At 44.2% G+C, this 24102-nt stretch overlaps 1 protein-coding gene across 3 annotated transcripts in view; it reads right to left on the reverse strand.

Annotated features, from left to right (window-relative positions):
* The window catches only part of CEP89 (centrosomal protein 89), a 163196-nt gene that overhangs the window by 61946 nt on the left and 77148 nt on the right, over positions 1 to 24102 (reverse strand). The window contains exons 17-18 of one of the 3 annotated variants that reach the window (XM_088451087.1): positions 11621 to 11710; positions 10756 to 11214 (exon numbers count right to left, since the gene is read on the reverse strand). In XM_088451087.1, coding sequence (XP_088307213.1) covers positions 11047 to 11214; positions 11621 to 11710 — 258 coding nt within the window. In that variant the 3' untranslated portion in view covers positions 10756 to 11046. Of the gene's footprint in view, positions 1 to 10755; positions 11215 to 11620; positions 11711 to 24102 lie in introns of those variants that run through there. The other 2 variants (XM_088451088.1, XM_088451086.1) reach the window with 2 other exon arrangements.

Consider the following 24102-nt stretch of genomic DNA (forward strand, 5'->3'; position numbering starts at 1 on the left):
ACCGTTATCATACGAATTCACTAGGGACCAAGTACGGGGCAAGAATCGCCAAGCGTCTCAGTGATGTCACTAGGTGCTAGTGAATGGACAGGCTGCGTGTCTCATGAAGTCTGGTTCAGCCCAAGGAATGTATGACCGCACTGAGGGCCTGATTCAGACCCGCTCGCAAGTGTGTCGATGGTGGCCCAGTGCGCACGACGGAGCCGGCTCCGTCGTGCGCATGCGCGAGACCCGGATAGCGACGGGCAAGCCGTCACTCTGGGTCTCGCACCAAAGGGGGCGTGCTGTCGATGTTGAATGACAGCACGCCCCCTTTGGTGGGTGGGGGGTGTGGCTGGCCAGACGGAGGCGTTCCCATGGGAACGCCTACCATCTGGGGCCGGCCCCACTGACATCACAAGTGATGTCAGTGGGAGTGCTTTCGGCTCTGTTAGAGGCGAAAGTACTCTAGGGCTTGCAGCAACGAGACCATACCACAAAGGTCTCATCGCAAGCCCGATGGTCGCAATGGTCTTGATCATCGCGACCATCTTCCTGGCCGCTCGCTATAGCTGTGGGTGGTCACCCACAGCTATGCGAGCGGCCAGGAGGCCGCTCTAAAAAAACAGAAGGCCAGCCCTGATTCAGAGTGAGCGCTCTGTCAGAGCGTCCGGCTCTGAATCCGGCCCTGAGTGGCCAATGGGTTCAGTTCAAAGCAGTCGTAATACCTGTAGCATTATTGCAATAAATGTAAGAAAATAAACCCACAACAACTATTTCTGGCTGCATGTAAGTTTTGTTCTTATGTATTTGGCCGTTCCACTGTGCATACCGTAGGTGATGGGTACAGGGCCAGATTAACAATGGCGTGGAATGGGCTACAGTCCCAGGTCTCCATATAAAGAGAAGACTATCATCCTGACAGCTGGACGATGAGCATCTAGCCACACTATCAGCCATACATTATAAGTATTAAAATTGAAATTATTTTCCTCACAAAATTATGCAATTTGACTATTTGTACATATTTAGGGTGACATTGGGGCTGATAGTGTAGGGCGTGTACCCACCCACATGGGACTGGCCACGCCCACACAGCACTGGTCACAGCTCCCTCACTTCTTCTAGGCCCAAGTCTATATTCAGCCCCAGACCCATGTGGCCCTGCCCTGGATGGGTACATATTAAAATCTGCAAATACATACAGCTTTTTACTCTTCAAACCTGTTAGTGGCTTTCGATCTTAGAGACATAAACGGGTAATTCTCTCAGGATAATCCATTAAAACAAAACGCTGGATGTAGGGTCTGGTAATCCATCTGAAGCACTCTTATGTACAGCCAAAAACAAGTCAAGCAAGCAGACAATCAGGCTGAATAGAGAGGATTTAAGTGTGTAGTGTTGGTAATAATGGTTGCTCAATGGACTAATTGCAACATCTTGAATAGAAGGGGCCGCAGTCTGTTCCAATCTAGGATACTTCACTGTTGTGTTTATTGCAGAAAAGGCCTTTTCAACAGACACTGATGAAAGGAAGGTGCCCAGACGCCCAGACAGACTAATTCCATGAATTAACAGCATTTTATTTTTTTTTGCTATGCTCATTAGTGAGACAGTAACAAATGGAAGCTCAAGGACCCTAATTAGTAATTAAATCATTTTCTTTTGTGACTCAGGCCTGCAGCTTGCCTGAAAACTGATGCAGAATACATTCTATAATGACACATGTGACTAATTGTAGCCAGTGGATTTATTGCTAAAGTTTCTGCGTCCAGTAGACATGGAATGGCCTTGAAATAGGAGGAACTGTCCTGTAAGCCTTAAATGTATAAGCCTCAGACGCAAACTGAGATTTAGTAGGCAAGAAAAAAAAATCATAAGTATTTCCATGATATCCTAATTATTACACAAATGCAATAAGGTGAAAATGCAGAGCTGAATGCATGTCGAACGTATTGCTGCAGATTAGAACGCTCCCGATCCATGCGCTTGGTTTCAAAGTCATTATCAGTGGGCACCTGTGCCAGCCCCATCCTAGGTGCAAATGGCACATCTGAAGCAGGTGCATTATATTACATTATATTATGTGCATTACACAGCCCTGCATAGCCCACAATTCCATCGGGCACGTCCGCTCTGAACTTAGCCTAGGTGCAAATGCCCCATTACAAACCAGTTCCAACTTTTCAACTAGAAATTGAGATCTGACCGATTTGCGTAGATCTCTGCATCCCCTGTAGTTGCCTATGCTCGGCTCCGTCGCACGCACAGTGGAAAAACATGGAAGATAAGTCTGCAAAAATGACTGGCATTCTGCTTGCACACGACCATAAATCTCAAAAACTAAGTAGTTCTACCTAGCTGCCCCCAGATCATCCACAATTCATTCTTGCAGGATAATAATAGAAACACAAAAAGAAACTCAGTATGGCACGTAGTCCCTCTGTTGCACTACTTCTACCAATACTTTGAGCTGTGCTGAAAGGATGCAACATTAATCTACCATCAGAAAGTTACTCAACCGATGCCCAATTGTCGTGGATGGTGGTGGATAAGCTTTCTCAAGCATTGTTCCAGAATATCTCATAAATGATTGACTGTTGGCTGAGAAGGCAAAGAGATATTGTTAACATGAGTGTCATGCTAATCAAACTAGGGGGCGACCACACATGTCCTCTGATTGGGGGCATCGTCATCCTGGTAGAGCAACCTCCTGGCAGAATTGGAATACACATAGCGTCAAGATAATTGCTCAGTACCATTAGGCAGCAATCAGCAAGGACCCTGGTCACCTAAGGGAACACTTGCAAAGAGAAAATGCACCAGAACATTACGGAACCACCAGAGTCCTTCAACGTTGAAACAGGTCTGTAAAAAGATGCCACACGTTCACTCGCCTTTTTTTTTTGAAGAACATAGTGAAGGGTTATTCTTTAATCCCCATCACCTTCTTCCACTGCTCAGTAGCCCAGTCTGTGGTCTCTGAACCCCTGAATGCGCCAATATAGCAATGCCAGATGCTTCCAGCTCAGTTACGTTCCCACCGAAGCATTTTTGACCAAACTGGCCGCTTGTGCCACAAGTTGTGATCAGGTTTATCTTGCACTTCAGATTGCAAATGAAAGCAGACACACTTTCCAGGAATATGCGCTTCCGCTCACTGCTGTTCTCTGCCGGGTTACATTTTTCCTCTGTATTCGACGTTGACGATACAAATACCTCTGAAACGTTAGCAGGTTGGACTGTTTTGGTCACTGAAGGACCTTGGGAACGGCACGCAACAAACCGCCCCTCTTTTGAAGTCACTGGGCTTTGAATTTACTATTATTTCACTTTTAAATCTCATAGTTTAGTAAATATAGGCCACTGAGGTCTCCTCTTGCAGAGCCACAATATCCATAATTACAGCCAGCCAGCATGGGTTAACATTTTTTTTTTTTTTTTTACATGACCCTGACCATGCTGTTAAGTTATTTAGGGGTCTATTTACTAAGCAGTGTTAGGAGACAGAGTAAAAAGTGATGAGGTGCCAGCCAATCAGCTCCCAACTGTCATTTTTCAAACACAGCCTGTGAAATGGCAGTTAGGAGCTGATTGGCTGGCACCTTATCACTTTTCACTGTGTCTCCTAACACTGCTTAGTAAATAGACCCCTTACTAATTTAAGGCATGAGTCACACCTCTGTGGAAGTCTTAGCTTTCAATAGGCTTGGTCTTCCTCATTTATAAAGATGTTAATATTTATTTGTTCACTACCTGTGTTGATCCACCTCATAAAGAGATTTTAGTCCACAGACAGAGGAGGCACCAATTTCTGAAAAATGAAACCATACTTACAGGAATGCAGCTTACCAATCTAACAAAAAAAACAGTGATATCACTTTGACACTGAGGGCCTCTATCGAGGATAACCATCTTTTTTTTTTGGGTGGTATAGATTATGTAATACAGGGAGCATCCTTGAGCCTAAAACCACAAAAAGTTTATTTATTACATAATTCTAAAAATAAAAAAGGAGTTACTTCAAAAGTTTGTGGACACTTACTATATGCATGGCGCAGATGGTCTATTTCCATCACTTGGCAGCCATTTTGTGGGCTGAGCCAATAATAATCATCATCAATAAAACTCTATGCCTCCATGAAGGCTTTAGTTCCAAGAGAAGGGAGAGTCAGCTTTCTTATGAATATTGGTTCCACCCATAAAACGGCTTCCTCAGGAAGAGCCTCAATGGAGCCACTGATTCCATATGTTTTGTGGATGCGGTTTAACAATGCGAGTTCTATCCATCAGATGTTATTTGTTTACTGCTGGTTATAGAAAGGGTTTGAGGTCGTCATTATTATTATTATCCTTTATTTATATGGTGCCACAAGTGTTCCTCAGCGCCTTACAAAGTGCATAAACATAACTGAACAAGAAACCAGTGACTTACAGTACAATACAGGACAAGGACATGCTGCATTAGCGATTATAAGACTCAAATTAAGCAGCAAGGAGTCAGCAATCAAGCGTTAGGTGCCCTTGTGGGGAGTAAGGAGTAGAAGAAAGGATAAGGAGAGGCACGAGGGAAAAGGGCCCTGCTCACAAGATCAAAATGAGGTCTAGCATCCTGGCTGGTAAGCAGTAATATACTGCAGTCAAACATATTGTTAGGGTGCAATACATATACTGTGGCAAAAGTCATGGGATAGATGCCCAGCATCGTGTAGGACCCCCTCTAGCCCGGCAAAGTGCAGCAACTGGACATGGCATCAATTCCACAAGTATGGCAGAAGACCTACGACATCTGGATAGCTTCCTACAGCTCTTTGAGATTTGTAGGTGCCGGATCAAATGGACATCTACACCGCATCCTATAAATGCTGGATTGGGTTCATGTCGGGCAAACATGGCAACCATACCATTCGTCTAAACTCTCCAGAGTGCTCCTCAAACCAATTCTGGACAACTTAGGACCGATAACACGGAGCAAGGCCGGACTGCCCACCTGGCAAATGCCAGAAGGGCCGATCCGGTGTTAATCCCTGGCCAAGCAGCTCCGTCTCCCGGCGCTCTGGATACTAAAGGACTGGAACGTGCCGGGAGGCCAGGCCACTGTGACTCATGGCACGCCCGTGAGGCGTACTCACACCCCCTTTTGTGACGAGGTCACGCCCTTTTTGCGGGCACACGCACAGGGGATAGCCAGGGCTGATTAGCAGCTCCAGTCCATATTGGGATATTGGGCAATCCAAAATATTAAACATACTTCAGGCATAGAAACTATGCCAAAGGACAATTTGGTATGTAAATTCTCATGTCAAGTTCAAATTTGCAAAATACCAGTATCATATAAACAAAATAAATAAATGATCGGCTCCTCCGACATTTTCGGGACAGAGTTTTTGGCAACATTTTCTACCTTCATTAGCGATGTCTGGCCACACCTCCATATATACAGGGTTTGCTGACTGGCATACTTTGATGTGAGAAGAGCTTGCATCGCTAGATCACAGGTCAATAATGATCTGTCAGTGACCGGTCTAATCTGTTCAACCCAGAATGCAGAACTGTCCAATCAGTGATGGCTGTATAATTCACTTTATTTCAGGGCCTAGTCTCTTGTACGTGCACTTTAATGACTTGTGCATTTTCAGATTTCAAAATATACATGTCAGAAGTGAGGGAAAAAAAAAAACAAAGATTGGCAACCCTAAGCAAACTCATACAGGGAAATGGAGGGGGGGGACGGACGATACCTCCGAGCTGCTAGCTATACCCATAAATGCAACAAATAGGGTGACTGAGAAAAATTTGCTGTGACAAACTAATTACTAGTTGTCCATGGCAACCTTCATTGTTCAGTTATATAACAAAAATGTGAATTTATCCAGCATTTCCATGGAGATTTTCGGACACTTGATCTCATCTCTATGTCTGAGCAGTTCTACTTGCATCAAAAATTACAAAATGGATTTCGCATTGGTGTGGAGTGAAGACTACGGGGTATATTTACTAAAGTGCAGGTTTATAGAAGTGGAGATGTTGCCCATAGCAACCAATCACATTCTACTTATTTATCTAGCACCTTCTAGAAGATGTTTATTTATTACATAATTCTAAAAATAAAAAAGGAGTTACTTCAGAGGTTTGTGGACACTTACTATATGCATGGCGCAGATGGTCTATTTCCATCACTTGGCAGCCATTTTTTGGGCTGAGCCAGTAATAATCATCAATTAACTTTATGCCTCCATGAAGACTTTAGTTACAAGAAAAGGGAGAGTCAGCTTTCTTATGAATATTGGTTCCACCTATAAAACGGCTTCCTCAGGAAGAGCCTCATTGGAGACACCGATTCCATATGTATTGTGGATGCTGTTTAACAACGTTGACCTGCAAATCGTTGCATTTTGTAGCTAGGGGGAGGGGCCTAATGACATGGTGCCGGCCTGCCAGATCCCGTCCCAATCAGGTCTACAACCTGCAGCTGATGCAAGTTAAGTATGTGTGTAATGTATGTGTAACATACAGTAGGTGTGAGGTATGTGTGACATATGTGTGTGTGTGTAATATATATATATATATATATATATATATAAATATACACAAATACACATATACATACATACACACACACACACACACACACACACACACAGTATATGTGAGTGTGTGGAAACCCCCCTGTAAAAACCCTGCGTTTGCCCCTGAGCTCAATATCTACACTTAAAACACAGGCCTATAACTAAAATGAAGGATCTTTTCCCTGTTTTGGGAATACCAGTGATAGGAGAAGGGAACAAGGTACAGTCAGGTCAGTTACAATTATCCTCCAGATTTGGAACTGTAGTACCTGACCCTTACAGGAATAATGTATAATACGCAGCCATCAGGGCCTGGGTTCTTCCCAGAGCAGCAATCATCAAACGCCTCATCAAACACAGAGAATACTTCCATTGATAATTTAGGGAGGCGAAGCTGAGGCAAAAAGCAGCAAAGTCCACAGTAGGATTGAGGGTGGTATCATTGGGGGAAGGTGATGAAAGGACTGAGGTAATAAGCATAGGGTGGTATCATTGGGGGGAAGGTGATGAAAGGACAGAGGTAATAAGCATAGGGTGGTATCATTGGGGGAAGGTGATGAAAGGACAGACGTAATAAGCATAGGGTGGTATCATTGGGGGAAGGTGATGAAAGGACTGAGGTAATAAGCATAGGGTGGTATCATTGGGGGAAGGTGCTGAAAGGACAGACGTAATAAGCATAGGGTGGAATCATTGGGAGAAGGTGATGAAAGGACTGAGGTAATAAGCATAGGGTGGTATCATTGGGGGAAGGTGATGAAAGGACAGAGGTAATAAGCACAGGGTGGTATCATTGGGGGAAGGTGATGAAAGGACAGACGTAATAAGCATAGGGTGGTATCATTGGGGGAAGGTGATGAAAGGACTGAGGTAATAAGCATAGGGTGGTATCATTGGGGGAAGGCGCTGAAAGGACTGAGGTAATAAGCATAGGGTGGTATCATTGGGAGAAGGTGCTGAAAGGACAGAGGTAATAAGCATAGGGTGGTATCATTGGGAGAAGGTGCTGAAAGGACAGAGGTAATAAGCATAGGGTGGTATAATTGGGAGAAGGTGCTGAAAGGACAGAGGTAATAAGCATAGGGTGGTATCATTGGGAGAAGTTGATGAAAGGACAGAGGTAATAAGCACAGGGTGGTATCATTGGGGGAAGGTGATGAAAGGACAGACGTAATAAGCATAGGGTGGTATCATTGGGAGAAGGAGAAGAAAGGACTGAGGTAATAAGCATAGGGTGGTATCATTGGGGGGAAGGTGATGAAAGGACAGAGGTAATACGCATTGGGTGGTATCATTGGGAGAAGGTGATGAAAGGACAGAGGTAATTAGCACAGGGTGGTATCATTGGGGGAAGGTGATGAAAGGACTGAGGTAATAAGCATTGGGTGATATCATTGGGAGAAGGTGATGAAAGGACTGAGGTAATAAGCATAGGGTGGTATCATTGGGGGAAGGTGATGAAAGGACAGAGGTAATAAGCACAGGGTGGTATCATTGGGGGAAGGTGATGAAAGGACAGACGTAATAAGCATAGGGTGGTATCATTGGGGGAAGGTGATGAAAGGACTGAGGTAATAAGCATAGGGTGGTATCATTGGGGGAAGGTGATGAAAGGACAGAGGTAATAAGCATAGGGTGGTATCATTGGGGGAAGGTGATGAAAGGACAGAGGTAATAAGCATAGGGTGGTATGAGAGGACAGAGGGGGCCGGTCAGAGCTGAACGCTTTTAGCTTCACTGCCGCATTGTTGGACACAGCAGCAATGTAAAAAATATGCTAATGTCGGTCTCTGTGATCTGCAGCCATCGGATCAACTGCGTAAACGTATACCATCTGAGGATCCCTCAGGTTATGGAGGACGGCAGATGTTTTCACAAGGCATTTGTCTCAGCATGGCCCCGTTTTCTGGTACATTGGCCGTCGCGGGCCCCCCCCAAACGGCCACAGCATGTCAATCATGCGGCGGGTTAGGGGGCACTGCAGACACTGACCGCAACATGCGCAGTACAGATCCTACGCAGGCGCTGATCGGCCACCATCGGAGTGGATCAGCCAGCCTACCTTTGCAGACCATCACTTCTATTAACATGTATAAATGAACAAAACAAAATGATTCCTCCAGGCTGGTCAGCAGGGACTAGTGTACAGTAGGATGGAGAGCCCAATGTATTACATTGAGTATATAAGCTTCATTACCCAACATCTATTTATGGTGGCTAGTTTGTCTCTGCTTCACCTGGTATAGAATCCGGGAAGCCTTTTATGCGCCAATTGCACTATATACTATTTCCTAAAAATCACAGACCATTAAAAAAATATATTATATATATATATATATATATATATATTTTTTTTTTTAATTATTTTATGGTTTGCAATTTTTAGGCACAATCTCTGGTTTATACAGGCGAAATCCCTTTTCAGCAGAGATCAGTTTGCCCTCTTTACACATATCCATAAGCTGATGCTTCGCACTCCGTGAAGTCCTCTTTAGAGGGCAAAGACGAGAGTCTGCGGCCTCCTGCAATATTTCATCTCTGCGCGACTCATCGTCCGTGTCCCCTGGCATGCCTAACTCTTGGGTAGGTGCCATTTTGGAAGCGGAGCCAGGCAAAAAAAAAATATTCCCTCATCTAGTCAGAACATTTGCTTTAAATCTCAAGTTATTTATTTTGTGTCCAATTTGCTTCTCAGGCTAACGGGAAAAATCGAAAAGTATCTATTTTATAGCCTATTATATTGTCGGAGCAGTTTTGTAGGCAGAATTTAGTCATGCCTCGGACTGCGTTGCGGATCCAAGCGTTCCCTTCCGGTTGAGCGCGGCCCGCCTCTTCTGCTGTTATAGGTTTTTTTTCTCCGTTACCCTATGTCTCCGTGAATATATGGTAATATAACTTAGGAACATGACGGAGGTGCTGCCCATAATACAAGCAGCACTGACAATTTAAAGATCACTTGAGGGTGTTAAAATGTGAAATCTTAATCTGCATTTTGACATAAACCATGGTAAAATACCTGTAAGGTATTATGTGGTCTCTTCCTCGAAAATCAAGATATTATATATTTATCTTTCAAGAGAAGAGCCAATGCTGTTGGTTTGTCTGGACAAGAAAGAAAATCTGGTATATATTGCTTTATAAATAAAATGGTAAGCAGAACTAATAATAAATGAACCACCAAAAGTGATCTATGGGCCTGATTCAGAGCCGGACGCAATTAGCGCTCGCTCGTCCAGAAAATAGGGGTGGTAATTCAAATCAACCGTTCGCTCTTTGCGGTCTGTTCACGCCTTTAGGTCTGAATGAGCGAACAAAACTTGCAGTCGTTTTTTGGAAAAATACGCCCCCTGGCCGCTCGCATCCTACGTCATGTCCGCTATTTGTTAGATTAATCGAGTACATCGACCAGGGTATGAACTGCTCGCTATTCTTGGGGTTGGTTTTTGCTACCACAATTTTGCGAGCAGTTCTGGCTATAAAATAACCCAGTGACGTGGTCAATGACGCTGCTGTTTTAATTATGCACACCCATAAAACGCCCGTTTTGACCTTTAAGCACGCCTGTGTTCTGATCTCCACTCCCCGTTTTCAAGCACCTTCCCCCGTTACCACCCACATACGTCTACTCCTGTCACTCAAACTATCAGGCATTCGCTATTTTGCGAGCACATGAATTTCGGCCGCACTGACTGGTTCGCGCATGCGTATTACGATCCGTACGCATGCGCAGTTGGGCTAACATCGCTCGGAGCGAACGAGCGGCTCTGAATCAGGCCCTATATGCGTGGTTTACAACGACGAAAGACAAACATATGTTCTATATAAACGTCAGACATCAGTGTGTTTTTCTAAATTTAATTTAGATTAGGAAATGCTTTTCTCCTGAGCTCCGCTGATAACTTTCTACGCACTTAAATTTGCAATTATATCCAACTTTTTCTCCCCCCCGAGCTTCATGAATTAGGCTTCCTGAAACAGCCCATCGGCCAGATACAGTGAATTTTAGGCTGCTATTAGCAATGCAAACATTTTTGTAACAATTCACGTAAAGATCTCTACAGTTTATCCCATTAGCCCAGCACCAATCACAGCTGGGTTGGGTGAGTCATTACTTTTTGGAATTCTCAGAGTGGCAGTAAAAACTGCGTGGGTGCTGCAGTCAGATAAAAATAAAAGCATGACGCAATATTTCTATTTTCCTCTTTTTTCATTAATGTCACTCGGAGTTTATTATTCTGGGAGAACACCATGCCGCACAGAGCAGGCTGTTTTACTGGGAGCAAAATGAGTAAGTGGATTATAGAAATCCGCATCCTACACTAATGGAAAACTGTGTAACCAAAACAACAACTTCAGTCTGTTTTACGGGATTATTTCGAGTATAAAACCAGGTCCCAAAAGACTAATTAGCTGGGGTTCCTCCAAGTCTTTAAGAGCAGATGCAACTGTCCAGCTCCCTTCTGCAGTAGTCAGTAGCCAATATACTGCGCGTAAGCAATTATATTAAACGAGACTCTGGCAGACGTTGCGGACTCTCCACGCTACATCTGAGCGGCAGCGAGTTGTCTGCCAAAATCACGCCACCAGTAGAATGTAGAAACTGCTGCATGCAAGGTCCTGTTTTTTCAGCTTTAGATTGAATTATCCCAAAATAAAAAAAAAATACCTGTATTAAAAAGGATATTTTAATTACTGGGAAATGTCCCAGCAAAAAAAAATAAAATAATAATAATAATAAAAAAAAAAAAAAAAACTACTTTTTTAAATTTTATTTCCACATAATGACTTACGTTATCACCAGTTTACCTTCACTTTCTGCTTCCTCTAATTCAGTCGTTCTCAAACTCAATCCTCAGGATCCCACACGGTTTGCAGGTCACCCAGCAGGTGTACAGGTGTATTCATTACTCACTGACACATTTTAAAAAATCCACAGGTGGAACTAATTATTTCACTAGTGATTCTGTGAGGACACCTGGAAAACATGCCCTGTTTGGGGTCCTGAGGACCGAGTTTGAGAACCTGTGATCTAATCTCACAGAATTGCACGGAGGGTAAAACGCTCTCATTACCTTCACCGTCTCTTCCAGTCTCCCCAAACGCACGCTTCCTTCCATCATCTTAGTTAAGGCTCCATGCCTTTCTGCTTCCAATCCTTTGGCCTGAAAAGTAAAAATTACCAGCTTAAAAGAGTATTAATGCTCATAAAAATAAACCAAATACACACACGACTACAAAAAAAAATGGTTTGAGGACTTGCTACATTGGTATGATGGGGTATAATAATACCGCCTATGTACCTTCCACACTATGAGTCCAGCAGTGATATGCTGCACCCCACTCTCCTCTACCTGCACGGCCTGTCTGACAGCAGAGAGAGGGGGCCCGTGTGCAGCCTCCGACACGGGCCCCCTCCTCTCCGCCCAGCAACGCACTGAGCTGTGCGCAGCCAGCGCCGGAGTTATAGACTCTGGGCACTAGAATGTGCCCAGAGTCTATAATGTATGCACAGGTCACCGGGAAAATGGCCGCGGCGGCCATTTTCTCTGCACTGCGTTTGCGCAAACGACAGGAAAACGGCCGCCGCGGCCATTTTCCAGTCGTTTTACAGCGCCGGACCCCAGCGCCAATGTGGGACTCCGGAGAGGTAAATAATATTATGGGTGCAGGTTGTGCGGTGCGGGGCTCCCCTGGACCCAGGGGCCCGTGTTCCCTGCACCCATTATAGATACGCCCCTGCCCTGGACCCCAGCATCCAACATGACATGATTGAGTCTCCTTTGCAATGTGGAGGTATGGACAAGGGTGTTTCTTTTGTATGTCTCACTTATACTTTAGGAGAATTTTACAAGGTGTCCCGTCTTCATTAGCACATCTCATCTCCTGATATACTCTGTGCTGCTGGAGATTCCGCTCCTTCCACTGTATAACTCTTATCTTAGGGGCTGATTCAGCAAGGATCGCAGTAGCAAAGTCGCACGCAATCGGTGGATTAATTCGCATTACGCATGCATCGCAGTGCATGAACTAGCAATTGCGCTGGGAAATGCATTTGCAGAGGCTACGCAGACCAAGAGGCCATTGATTGACAGGAAGTGCGTTTGTGGGTGGTGACGGGGGAGGGGTAGTCGGGCGAACACAGGCGTGCCAGTGCGTTGCAACGCCGTTGTAGAGGCGTGTGAATTATCCACTGCAATATCATAAGCAGCATGAGGGTTCATGGCGTGTGCTGAAGTTAGCAATTCCTGAGTGAGGTCTGACCTGCCTTACCTGTGCGTATGAGTCGGATGTTACCGATTATTTTGGCCAAGTATATAGATGTGTGTAAGGGGAAGTGGACGTCCTTATGGTAAGCTGTGATCGCAATGCAATTGAAAACATTTGCATTTCGCTGCGCGGTGCGTGTGTTCTAGCAGAATAGCGATCCTTGCTGAATCAGGCCACTAGTCTGTGGCTTCCTGCTGCCTCCATTCACCTCCTCATATCATGTCACTGCCCCTGTCACTAACACATCACTCATCTCCTGATATACTCTGTGCTGTTGGGGGACCCTGCTCCTCCCACTATATAACTCTCAGTCTGTGACTTCCTGCTGCCTCCATTCCCCTCCTCACATCATGTCACTGCCCCTGTCACATGCAGGCCTGTCCTCACTAACTCATCACTCATCTCCTGATATACTCTGTGCTGCTGGGGACCCTACTCCTCCCACTATATAACACTCAATCTGCGGCTTCCTGTTGCCTCCATTCCCCTCCTCACATCATGTCACTGCCCCTGTCACATGCAGCCCTGTCCTCACTCACACATCACTAACCACCTGATATACTCTGTGCTGCTGGGGGACCCTGCTCCTCCCACTATATAACGCTCAGTCAGTGGCTTCCTGCTGCCTCCATTCCCATCATGTCACTGCCCCTGTCGCACGCAGCACACAAAACTGGAAAGGTCAATATGTCCTACAAGACCAGCACATTCATCTCCCGATACACTCTGTGCTTTCATCCCTACATCGTTCAAAACCGGATATACAGTATACAGACAAAAAGATGATGAATAGTAATTACAAAGCGGAGACTTTGTGTCCTCACTCAGATTTGCTGCAGACGCTTCAAAAAGCCCCTCTTGCCGCGCCTGGATCCGTGAGACACTGCTAACGCTGGGCGTCTTTTTTGCCGAAAAAGCGGCTAAGTCGCAATTCGCCAGGAGACTGCGCTGATTAATTTGACACTTGAATATCTGTGTGCCCCTGAGTCTCTCAATCAGCATACAAAGTGCTACGATGCAGGGAATGGGTATATAATGCCGGCTGTCGGGATGCCTCCTGTCAAAATACAGACAGTGGTATCCCGACAGGGGTTGGTTAAGTATGCTCACCCTGCCCCCTTCTCCCCCTAACCCTCCCTTTTTGTAGCCTAACCCTCCCCACCCCGCACCCTAACCCTCCCAGGTAGTGTCTAACCCTAAACCCCCCCAGTGGTGCCTAACCCTAACCCTCCCCCCCTAGGGGTGCCTGACCCTAACCCCCCCCCCAAAAAAAAACCTAACCCCGCTCCCTAAACCTAACCCTCCCCCCCACAGCTAACACTAAGGGCGCCCCGGACTTTGACCTCGTTTGGGCTGGTGTCCTTCGGTCTCCCGGTGTTGGGAATAAGATAGGCGTCCGAATTTCGACGCCTATCTTAAGTCCCTTGTCGGGATTCTCCTGTCGGTATTGAGACCGGCAGCATGGCGGCCGCCGGTCTCATAACTACATCACGATGCAGCGGCCAAAGCTTTCTTCCACGCCAAGTTCCATTTGTAGTCTCCGTCGCACAGAGATATACAAAGTGTCACATTTCGACTTAATCAGCGAGTTGCACCGGACCTGGTGACTCACTCAGGCCATCGCGCTTAATGGAGTATCGAGGCAAGGACACATCTGTAGTGTTAGTCAGACGAACACAAGAGATGCACAGTGATCCGACAACACCTAAAGTTATATACACAAACAGGGGTATTCAATATGGGTGCGATAACATCGTTTTTGCGTTAATATCGCACTTTTGACGTCATTATCGCAGGTTTGACTTTTACACCGTATTCAATTTCAAAGACTTATCGCAGTTTTGAAAAGTCTTTGATATAAAACGGGGATAACTTTTCACCATTGAATAGGTGTCGAAAAAAAGTGCAGAATTGGGGTTTAGGGGTGCAGGCTTAAAAAAAAATAGCCTGCACCCCTGGGAATGACATTTAAAAATGAACTGTGTCAAAAAAATTTTTTTTTTTAAAAATAGGGACACCCCAAAATATTAATTTAAAAATTGGGGTGAAAAAAAAAAATGGGAAAAAATTGTTTAACAATAGGGAAATAGGTTCAGGGCTATTCTGCAAGTATGTGGCAGGTGTTTTCTAGAATAGAATTATAGCGGCAGGTGCACAAATGCAGAATTTTGAAAAACTTACTTTAGGAACATAAAAATATGCTAGTACCCATTTTCATGTACCCCAAATTTGATGGGACCCCTTAAAAAAACGAAAAAAATTACCTAAGTGCTCTTCTGCATCACTTCTTCAATGTCGGGAAAAAAACACCTGCTGCGGCTATTTAAATCCCCGACTTTCAATTAAAGGATAAAACGGGGGTACCCATAGTGTTCCCCCATGTTTTTACTACTTTAGGGGAGTCTTACAATTTTTTTAAGGAAAAATTCGTAACTTTACGCAAATCCAACTTCGGAGTTTCCCGTTTTCGCTAATTTTATATTGAATACGGGGATAAGCGGGAGCGCGCACCAGACTTAACGCAGAAAAAAACTCCGATATGAAACGTTAACTTCGACAGTGAAGTTAACGTTTCATATTGAATACCCCTCAATGACTCTATAACTTTAGGTATTGGCAGATCATATAGATCACATTCACTTGCAGATGATATTCCAATAACAATGCTTAAAAAGATATAAATGTTCCATTAATTCATTTGGTCCAGGGAAACATTCCTAATAATATTCTCACTGGTTTACTGACAAGAAACCGCCATAATGAGCTTCACAATAACATTTTCACCTTGAAGGACTTCTCAGCTATACATGAATAACTCATAAATCGCACAGGAGCAGCTCGGTGGTATTAAGAGACGAACGCCCTTTGATTTTCTGGCATAAATGCCACGGACTTAAAAGTCAGACAGAAGATAACTGATTCATTAACTAATAATTCAATTAGGAAGATTTTTTTGTCAGGAAACCGGCACACTAATGAGACAGACTTTCTCAGTGTTTGTAGTCCCAAAGTAACTCATCATAATAGTAGAACATTATATAAAAAGGTTACACATTAGGTACTCTCAGTGTGTGCTTGATAAAAGCCAACCAGGACTTGCATTGTGAAATAACTCTCAGGGAGATTTTTATCCCAGGAGAATCACAGTATGGCTCGGCGCTAATCTGCCCAAAACCTGAGTAACAGAACAGCTTCTAAATTTTGCTGCGCCCGTGGATCATACTGACGCTAGGTTGTACGGTCCGACAGGATAATTAGTCTCCTGGCTGCATCTATGAGAAATAGACATAGTTATAATTTATACAGTAAATGATGAAAGCTAAGTACAGGTGAGGAGTGGGCAAATCTGGGCAAGAGAATACAATGGGGATAGCCTACAGTCCGGCAGGCTATGGTTCAGGAGTCTGTGAGGTCCATACAGAGGGGAGCAGGAAAAGGATGGGACGCACAATAGCATCATGTAAGTCTGAGATCCACTATAGTGAGAGTCCAGCATTATACATTAGCATTGTGACTGGGTGGGGGGGTACGCTGTTGGGAAACGTTATGCTGTAAAGATGCCCACACACTCGCTGCCCAAGATATTGTTGGTAATATTGGCCCATTATCACCACTGGGTGGTCCCTAGAACAACTGCAGCCCCAATGATCCAATCAGAATTGTTTGTATGGTCATTGGCCATTCTCATAGATGCAGCCAGGAGACTAAATTATCAAGTGTGAGTGGTCATCGTTGGACTGTACAACCATGCGTCAGTATGATCCACGGGCGAAGCAAAATTTAGAAGCTGTTCTGTTACTCAGATTTTGGGCAGATTAGCGCTGAGACATACTGTGGTTCACCTGGGATAAAAATCTCCCTGAGTGTTATTTCACAATGCAAGTCAATATTTATCTCCATGCACATGTGCCTTGTGTTTATGGTTTCCCTGCAACACCATTTGTCTAAATGAAATTTCTGTTTTTATATCGAAGGGCCATTTTGTTTTTTGCCTCACACCACCGCCTACTAGTCCTGCTTCATGCTGCCATTTTATATATATATATATATATATATATATATATATATATATATATATATATATATATATATATATATATATAGATATATATAGATATATATATAGATATATATATATACACTGTATTGTACTGCATCACTTTGTCCCTGTTTTACATTTACTCACTGGTCCTCCCTTGTTCTGTCCCATCACCACTCCCCAGTGGTCTTTTTTGCCCCCTTTACCACTATCGCTTCCCCAATTTCCTCCCACTTGATGTATACATCTTTTTGCCAACCCAAACCTCCTCCCTCTTAGATCTTTATCTCCCTCTGGACCATCTCCTTTCCCCTCTTGGCTTCCCCCCAGCCCCCTGTCCCATCCCCACTCTCTCTCTCTTTATGTGCTACTCTCCTGAACCATCAACCTTTTCCCTGTAACCCCTCGGCATACTCTCCCATTCTCCTTTACTCTGTGAAAACGGCAAATGGGTTTGAAACAAAATGGCCTTTGACCATGACTATTTTATCTCTGTGTTCCCCAACATTCTGGCCATTACCGAAACCGGCCTCTCCCAGTTTGACAACACTTACCCACTGCCCACGCTCATTTTGGGGCCTCTCACCCACAATACTCGTCCTGGTGACTGACAAGGTGATGGCGCGGGAGTCCTTCTTCCCCCCTGCTACACTCTCCGTGTCCTACCCCTGAACCCTACTTCTCCTTTTCCTCTTTTGAGGTGCACTCGATCCACCTCTTCCACCTATTGTGGTGATCATCTACCGCACCCCTGGTCTCCTCCTCTCACTACTTTGATAACTTTGCTGTCTGGCTTCCCCACTTCTCCTCAGACCTTTCCTGTTTTTCTGGGTGACTTCGATATCCCAATGGACAATCTCATAAATGTTGCGGCTTCTGAGTTGCTCTCCCTCATCACCTCTTTTGACTTCACCCATTGGACCCATTCCAGCAGCCATTCACTTGACCTGGTCTTCCTCCTTCCTGTTGTGATCTCTGATTTTTGCCAATTCCCCCTCAATCTCTGACCATATTCTCTCCTTTGACCGCTCCCTTTTCACCTTCACCTCTCACAAGAGCAACCTTGCTGCTCTTGAACCTGCCCCCTCCACTCTCTCATCTCCAACCTCTCCTGCCCTGACCAAGTTATATCACTTTACAACTCTACTCTCACATACACTCTTGACTCTGCTACCTGGCCGTTCTTAGGCTTCAGCAGTCTGCATCCAACCCTGGAAGTGTAAACTCATTTGTTACCTTCAGGAATGTTCCTGCACAGCTGAATGGTAATGTAGGAAATCATCCATTAGTGGGGACTACCTCTTTAAATCTCTTATCTCCTTCCAATCATCCAAAACAGACCACCTCATTGCTAGCAAGATTTGGTGTGCGGTGCCCTATCATCTGGAAGTCACTACCTGTGCCCCATGATCTGGAAGTCTTTGCTCAGTCAGACACTGTACCAACCTCCCCTTGCTCAGTCAGACACTGTACCAACCTCCCCAGCTTTAAAAGCATCCTTAAAGCGTACAAGCTTTCCTCATACCCTGATACTTTCTCCTTCAACCCTTTCAAAGTTCACCCTCCAACTGTTCATCCCTTCCACTTACTATGTAAGCTCTTACAGATAGGGCCCTGCTCCCCCTTGTTTTTCCACACTTAAGGTCATCAGTGTCCCGCTCCCTTGTCTCCTTCGGCAACTGTCTGCTTGCCCATACTTTGGGTATAGGATCACAGAGCACAGAATGGATTCTCACCCGCGACTCCAGCTAACCTCAGTGAGCTGCCCTAGCTTTGCCCCGTTATCTGTCCTACGCAGTCTGTGGTGTGATACTTATTATGCTATGTACTTAAGGTTATAGTTTGCCATTGTGCATTGTACTTATACTCTGATATCACTGCACAACAATGAAAATGTTTCCGATGTGAAAATAGTTACTTCTAATTGATGTCAGCATGCAAAGAATGAATATGACATTTAAAACTCTCAGTTAGCTCTGAGTTCCGAGTTATAGCCCATTTATGACGATGTAGGGGTATTCCTAGTGAAGTGGGCAGAATGGAGAGAATCTTACCAGCAATCTGCGTTCCGCGCAGAGGGGGCGGGGCCTCATGAACCAATTAAATGAATCCGTTATTTGTCCCCTCCCCTATTCAAATATATGCGATTCACGGGATTACCCAGACAAGATAACTGTGGTGCACTGAGTGACAGCATAGGGAGCGATTCCACCAAGACATCTCAGCAATGGGACAAAGATATCAGGGTGGGTGACAGTGACAAGAGATGCCCCAGACAAGCAAAGAGAAAGCACCCCCATGAATAGGCCACTATATTACATAGTACTTTCCTATGCTGTATGTTTGTTTCCTATGCTGTATGTTTGTTTCCTATGCTGTATGTTTGTTTCGTTTTTGTGTTCTTATTTGTGATTGATTGAATTAAAACAACTGTTATTTATTTTCAATCAAGAAAATATCAGATTATTTTAAAATAGCTTTTCACTATGACTATATTACTAATGTACATACAGTATAGTGCAAGTAGTGTAGCTCAAAAAATAGAGCTAGTAAAAACATTCTGAAATCATTTTAGTTTTTCTTGACCTCAAATTAGTAAAGTATGACTCTTTTTAGAACGGAAACAAATTAAAAGTATTTATTTGTTGTACAGTGTATTCTGCTACTATGAAATGTTTATTATGTTTACCCTGTAAGTCACTGCGTACTTTGTGACGTCTCAAATAAAATGAATTCTAATAATAATGCTAAAAGGTCTAACTTTCAAAGGTTCTCAACCGCAGGCTCAAACTCCCGTTAAAATGATCTAGAAATACATCAAGTCAAACAGACCTATTAATTGAACCAATGTCAAGCACTGAAGAGTTCCTTAGGTCAGCACAAATAATTCATGTTCTGCATTTTTTTTATTTGCCTATTATAATGTGGCGTCTTGAGCACTTGGATTGCAGAGGAGCATGATGGGAAACAGGAAAATTACAGTAGTCAATAAAGGACAGAATTAGGGCAGCAATTAGTGTTTAGGGACAAAGAAAAAGGGGCGTCAGCAATATTTCCGAGTGAAAAGGGGGATAATTTGTGACTGTGGAAGGTGATGACATCGAGACAAGAAGCCTGGGAAAAAGGAACTAAAAGGAGGATGTGTCAACTAACTGTCATTGGAACTTCAAGAACAGGGTATGGGGGAAAGATTAAGACGCCATCTGTTTTCATTGAGCTTATATGAGCTTCAATATCTGTAATCACTTGGGCGCTTGTGGTTTTAACCTCAAGTGTAAGTTTTGCAACAGACAAATGGAGCCGTGCGATTTCAGCATAGAGGTCAATCTAAACCTAAAGGATTTGCTAAGCGAGTCCTGAGGAAATGTACAAAGGGACGAGAACACGGGTCCCTGCACTGTCCTCTGAATTATACCAATTGCTAGAGCCATAAGAGCTGAAAATACATTTTCAAAGGAGGCAATAAAGTAATAATGAAAGAAATCTGACAATGATCGAAACCCTGAATACAATCTAGATCCTGAGAGAGGAGAGATGGTGTCAGACGTTGTTGAAAGGAGCACGGTAATTAGCATGCAGAATTTCCCTTTAGTTTTACCTACAAAGAGATATATAGCAGCTATCAGATCTCAAGAGGAATATTCTGAAGCCTCTTATGCATGTGTATAATTAAAAGTCACAGTATGGATTTCAAAAGTCGCATATATTTGTAGCAGCGTCAATGGGAATAATGTCTTAGACGGGAAAATGCCTGTATATGTCAGTGTATCCAGTGTCTGTGAGGAGCAATACTGATATTCCATATAACAAATATGGACTGTAACGTATACATTGCACACTGTATAACAGTGTTGGCTAACCTTGACACTCCAGCTGTTATGGAACAACATAACCCAGCATGCACTGCTACAGTTTTGCTATTAGGGCATACTAAAACTGTGGCAGGGCATGCTGGGATATATAGTTCCACAACAGCTGGAGTGTCAAAGTTAGCCAACACTGCTGTATAACATAGGTTAGCAGAGACTGCGTGTATACAGTAAAGGCAGAAATAACAGTTACTCCTCTGGGTAAATCTGGAACAATAGATTAATAAGAGACACTTCAATAGCCTACAAGTGATCAGCTGCAGAGCATCGCATGTGCAAACATTACAGCGCTATCCTGTACTATAGGCAGAACTGAACAAGAACAGTAAGAACCAATTTCACAAATATGGAGCATGTTGATACTATTTTTGGGTGACATCTAAGACCCCCTTCTTTAGTGACAGATGGCCATGTTAGAAATATTATACAGTGTGTTTACGAGAGCAGATCAAAAAGTCTCAAAAATATAGCAGAAGAAACTCTAAGGAAGGGCACCAACGCATTTCACAAGCAATGACATTACTTATGTATATAACAAGAACTTCCCATCGGGTTAAAGGCCTTAAGTGTTGAAGAAAACGTGGGTTTAATAAACCTCTTTTGGACGGCCCTTGGGTGAGGGAATACGTCCATACTAGGTCTTGAAGGTCTCACAAGTGGTCCATTTTGGGAGAACAAAGAAAAATAACATCCTGGGAAAGAACCATTTGAACTACTATGTGCTATGAGACAGGAGCCCAAACATTTGGAGTCCGCTATCTATAGATGACTTCTATAGGAATGCGATATAAGCAAGTCGGTTGAGCACTGCCCGTCACACTTTATACCTAGTGTGAAGTGTTGCAGGGGCAGCATGTTCTCTTGTTGGAAGCCTGGCACTGTGCCATCATAGCTCGGTGTCGCACTCCCAGCCCACTGCAAACACGGAGAAGCAGCAGCCGGCGGTTTCACAGGTAAGAAGCTGCTCCCCCCCCCCCCCCCCCCATGCCAGCAGCCAGCAACCAGCGTGCAGTGACTGGCCACCGTCATGAAATATAGAAACTAAATGCCGGTGATTACAGCAATGCCCGAGCACCATGAGGATGGGGAGCTGTAAGGGCAGCGATGTGACCGTCTGAAGCGTCCTAAGGACGCTCCAGGTGGCACTGCTAAAAAGATTCTGGATGGAGTGTGCCATTCTAGGCACCCTGTTAGCCAAATGAGGCTAGCAGAAAAAAGCTCTGAGGGCCAGACCAAATGATTCCAAGGTCCTTATAAGGAGGTTCCCCACCCCTGCTCTAAACCCTAACACCCAAGGTAACGGCCTATGTACGCTTAGTGGTAGTGCCCATCTTAGACACAGATAGACCTCTTGATGAGTCAACAGGCTTCTTCTCGAAGAATAATGTTCCCCGAAACTCAATATAAGATTATTACTCATTGGTACAATTGCCCTAAGGGTGCACAGGATAAGTGCTGGAAATGTGACTTAGGAGACCCCTGGCATAGTTGTTGGAACTGTCCTGAACTTCATACGTTTTGTAAAGATGCAGCAGATATATCCAAAGAGAGTGGCGGCAGGCCCTGCCTTCTGCATCCTAAACATGGATAGCATTCTCATATCCAGAGACAATGGAAATCTCCTAATCATGCAACAATTAGCTCATACCTACTTGGATTAGTTGGTTAGAATTTGGGGTTGTGGTTAAGAAATTTAGAGGGAGATTTAACAAACCTTCTAATGAGGACAGGTGGAGGTGTTACCCATAGCATCCAATCAGATTCTAGCTAGCATTTTATAGAAATGTACTAGATACATAATAGCTAAGAGCCGATTGGTTGCTATGGGAATGTTACAGTTTTTAATTTGTCAGTTATAGAGAAAATACCAACACATGTATTATAGAGTTTATTATGAGAATGTAAAAAAAAAAAAAAAGTGTAAAGAAAACCTTGTATTTTGAACTCAATAATAATAGAACAAGGTCATAAAGCAAAGTTGCTGAATAAGGCTATAGATAGCTTGTTTCAATGAGGGCACCTACAGCCATAATGACAGGAAAATACCCCACATGGGAGGACCCTACACACCAAGAGGCAGTTGCAGACGCCTCATGGATGCCTCCTAAAAACTGTTTTGAAAGAGAGAATACAGAAAAATACCAGAAAAAAAATTACCCGGCATTCAGGTTCCAACCAGTAAAAAAAACAATTTAAAATTAAATTATTAAAAAGTATTATTAGTTACAGAAGTGTCCTCCGACATCTATCCTCAATAGGCCATTTAGCGCGATATGCCTGGCGTGAGTGAGCCGCTAGGTTCCGTGCAACTCTGCTAGCGGTGGATGTTTTTTTTTTTGCCGAAAATGGTCTAAGCTGCAAAGTGATCCGACTAGAAAGCACCGGGAGACTGTGCCGATTAATTTGATATGCGACACTTGTATATGTGTCTATGACAGAGTCCGCAAATGGAGCGGAAAAAAGCTGTGGCCGCTGCATCGTAGCACTTCGCCTGCTGATTCAGAGACTCAGTCGCACACAGGGCCTGATTCAGAGCCGGACGCTATTTGCGCTCGCTCGTTCAGAAAAAAGGGGCCGGCTATTTAAATTGAGAGCTCGCTCTTTGCGGTCTGTTTTGACGCCTCTATGTCTGAGCGAGCGAAGGAAACATGCGCTCACTATTTTGTAAAGACGCCCCTTGGCCGCTCGCATCCTACGTCATCTCCGCTATTTATTAGATTAATTGAGTACATCGAAAGGCGTATGAACTGCTCGCAGTGCTTGTGGTTGGATTTTCCTACCGCAATCATGCAAACAGTTCAGGCTAAGAAACAACCAAGTGATGTGGTCGATGACGCTGCTTTGTTAATTATGCACACCCTTAAAACGCCCGTTTTGACTGTTTGGCACGCCTGCGTTCGGATCACCACTCCCCGTTTTCAAGCACCTTCCCCTGTTACCACCCACAAACGTCTCATCCTGTCACTCAAATTAGCAGGCACTCGCAATTTTGCGAACACATGTTTTCCGACCGCACTGACTGGTTGGCGCATGCGCATTACGACCCATACGCATGCGCAGATGTGCGAACATCGCTCGGAGCGAAACGAGCGGCCGCTTATGAGCGGCTCTGAATCAGGCCCACAGACATACGAGATATACAAATTAATCAGCACAGTCTCCTGGTGCGTCCTAGTCGCATCACATTGCAATTTAAACGCATTTTCGGCAAAAATTAGACGCCTGGCACTAGCAGAGTCTAACGGGAACCTGCCACGCCAAGGGGGGCTATTTGGAGTGGCTGCAGCAAAGATGTGCGAGGACACATCTGTACATGTATTTACAAACATACGTGTTCGTCGCACATAGCCGTCAATATGAAGAGCCTATGGAAGAGGAC

The sequence above is a fragment of the Taudactylus pleione genome, unplaced genomic scaffold (assembly GCF_031769625.1).
Source record: "Taudactylus pleione unplaced genomic scaffold, aTauple2 ptg000537l, whole genome shotgun sequence".
Lineage (NCBI taxonomy): Eukaryota > Metazoa > Chordata > Amphibia > Anura > Myobatrachidae > Taudactylus > Taudactylus pleione.